General features: G+C 55.5%; 1 protein-coding gene across 1 annotated transcript; it reads left to right on the top strand.

Moving 5' to 3' along the window:
* Positions 1-319: 319 nt before the first annotated feature.
* Positions 320-1,120, top strand: LOC133756650 (laforin-like). Its single transcript, XM_062187258.1, has one exon. It carries the CDS (start codon positions 320-322, stop codon positions 1,118-1,120), a length of 801 nt encoding a protein of 266 aa, XP_062043242.1.
* The last annotated feature ends 714 nt before the right edge of the window (positions 1,121-1,834 follow it).

The raw sequence follows: 1,834 nt of genomic DNA, 5'->3' as shown, positions 1-1,834 counted from the left end.
TGCTGGCTACACTGCTGTCTTGCCAGGTACCAGCAGGGCTTTGGGTGGCGATGACAGCAACGTGGACTCCCCCCAGCCCCACCCCCAACTTCTGCCTTCCTGGGTCCCTTTATTTCAGGGGACTTGCCGCGGGGGTTGGGAAGCTCGCGCTCGCTCTCTCTGGGGAAGGAAAATTTCAAAACCAGGGGTGGGGTGGGGGAGGGAGTTGTGGCGGATAAGATTTAAAATGTCTCTATTATTTCCACACAACCCCAGAGCAAGAAAGAAGAAAGAACAGCCGGCTCCTACCAGCAAACCCGGAGGCGGGGACGCTTAGGCAATGCGGCACTCCCTGGCATCCATCAGCCCCGGCTTCATAGCGGCGGCGGCGGCGGCAGCAACTCCTCTCAGAGGGATGGAGAGAGCAGAGGAGAGGGGGCGGCAGCGCGGACCCGGGCCCAGGACTCACTCCGGAGCAGCCGCGGACACATCGCCCGCCAGCCCGTCCGCAGCCCGCTGCCTCGTCCCGGATGGGCACGGCAGAGCTAGGACCACCGCTGTCCCAGGTCCTCGCCCGGCCCTGCCATTTTTTCGCCTTCGGGAGAGGAGGGGGTGGGGAGTGGGGAAAGGGATCCGAACGCCTGGGCGGAGAAGGCCACGCGGGCGGCGGCCGCCTTTGTGCGCCCGCTGTCGACGGGGCGGTGGACGCGGCGGGGCGGCTGCTGCGCGGCGCCGGCCTCTCCCCGTGCGCTCCCGAGCGGTCCGGGTCAGGCGCGCCGCTCCAGGGCTGCTGCTGCGGCGGCGCGGGCTGCTGCTGCTAAAAGAGGACTCGGCTCAGCCCAACTCCTCTCTAATTATCCCAGCACCAATCTCGCGGCGACGTAAGCACCCGCTCCGCTGGCGCACGCTCCCGTTTCTCTCCCAGCCTCACTGGAGTAGGACGGCAATGTTGGTGGCAGTCAAATATCCCGAGCCCCAAGTTTGGCTCTCTCCTTGTTCCCCACTGCGCTGCCGGCCGCTGGGACCGCCAAGGCTGGGCCAGGCGGGGCAGCGACGCCCCGCAAGCCTCCGCACGCCCCCCTCTCACCCTTTGTGTGCAAGACCCCAGAGTGGCCGGGCGCGCAGCTGTTGTCGACGGTAATTCACGTTGACACACATCTTCTCGTTCCTGTAGGAGGTAATTCCAATGTGGAAGAAGGACGGAAACATTCTGTACTTTCCGCCTTTGCTGTTGACAGAGATGTTTAATTTAGAAAAGAAGACTGGAGTTGCAGTGCATTGTGTTGATGACTAAGCCCCCGGAGGAGCATAAACCAATAGTGTTTTCAACCATAAAATCCTTGTTAAATAAATTGCTATTGAAGAAGACAGAAAATGAGAACCAGGGAAAGAAATAAGAATGCAGTTGTCAAAGAGATGGGGAAAATAGACACTTTTTGACAGATTTCTCGTCTCCTAATAAAGTAAGTATTTCCGGAGATATACACCATCTTTCCCATAGTTTCACACATCTGTATACTAGAATCATCACACAGGAGCAAGAGACTTTGAGTCCGAGGTGACTAAAGAGATTTGTGGAAAATAAATATTTTCTATTTTCAAATCACCATATGTATTAGCGAACATGTCACTAAGAGCCACGTTCGGCTTACACATTGTAGGAGAGGTCTCAGGTTCAAATTAACTCAATGCAACAAATACTGAGCTCCACTATGTGTTGAGCATATAACTAGATTCTGTGGATGGGAGGTTTTCTTGAAGATAGAAATTTGTCACATCCTGATGATAATTAAAGCTCTCCAACTTTGTTGTTCTACCAGGGATTGTGTTAACAAAAAGAAAAAAAGAGTGGTTT

The sequence above is a fragment of the Lepus europaeus genome, chromosome 3 (assembly GCF_033115175.1).
Source record: "Lepus europaeus isolate LE1 chromosome 3, mLepTim1.pri, whole genome shotgun sequence".
Taxonomy (NCBI): Eukaryota; Metazoa; Chordata; class Mammalia; order Lagomorpha; family Leporidae; genus Lepus; species Lepus europaeus.
This window is presented reverse-complemented; position numbering and strand designations above follow the sequence as displayed.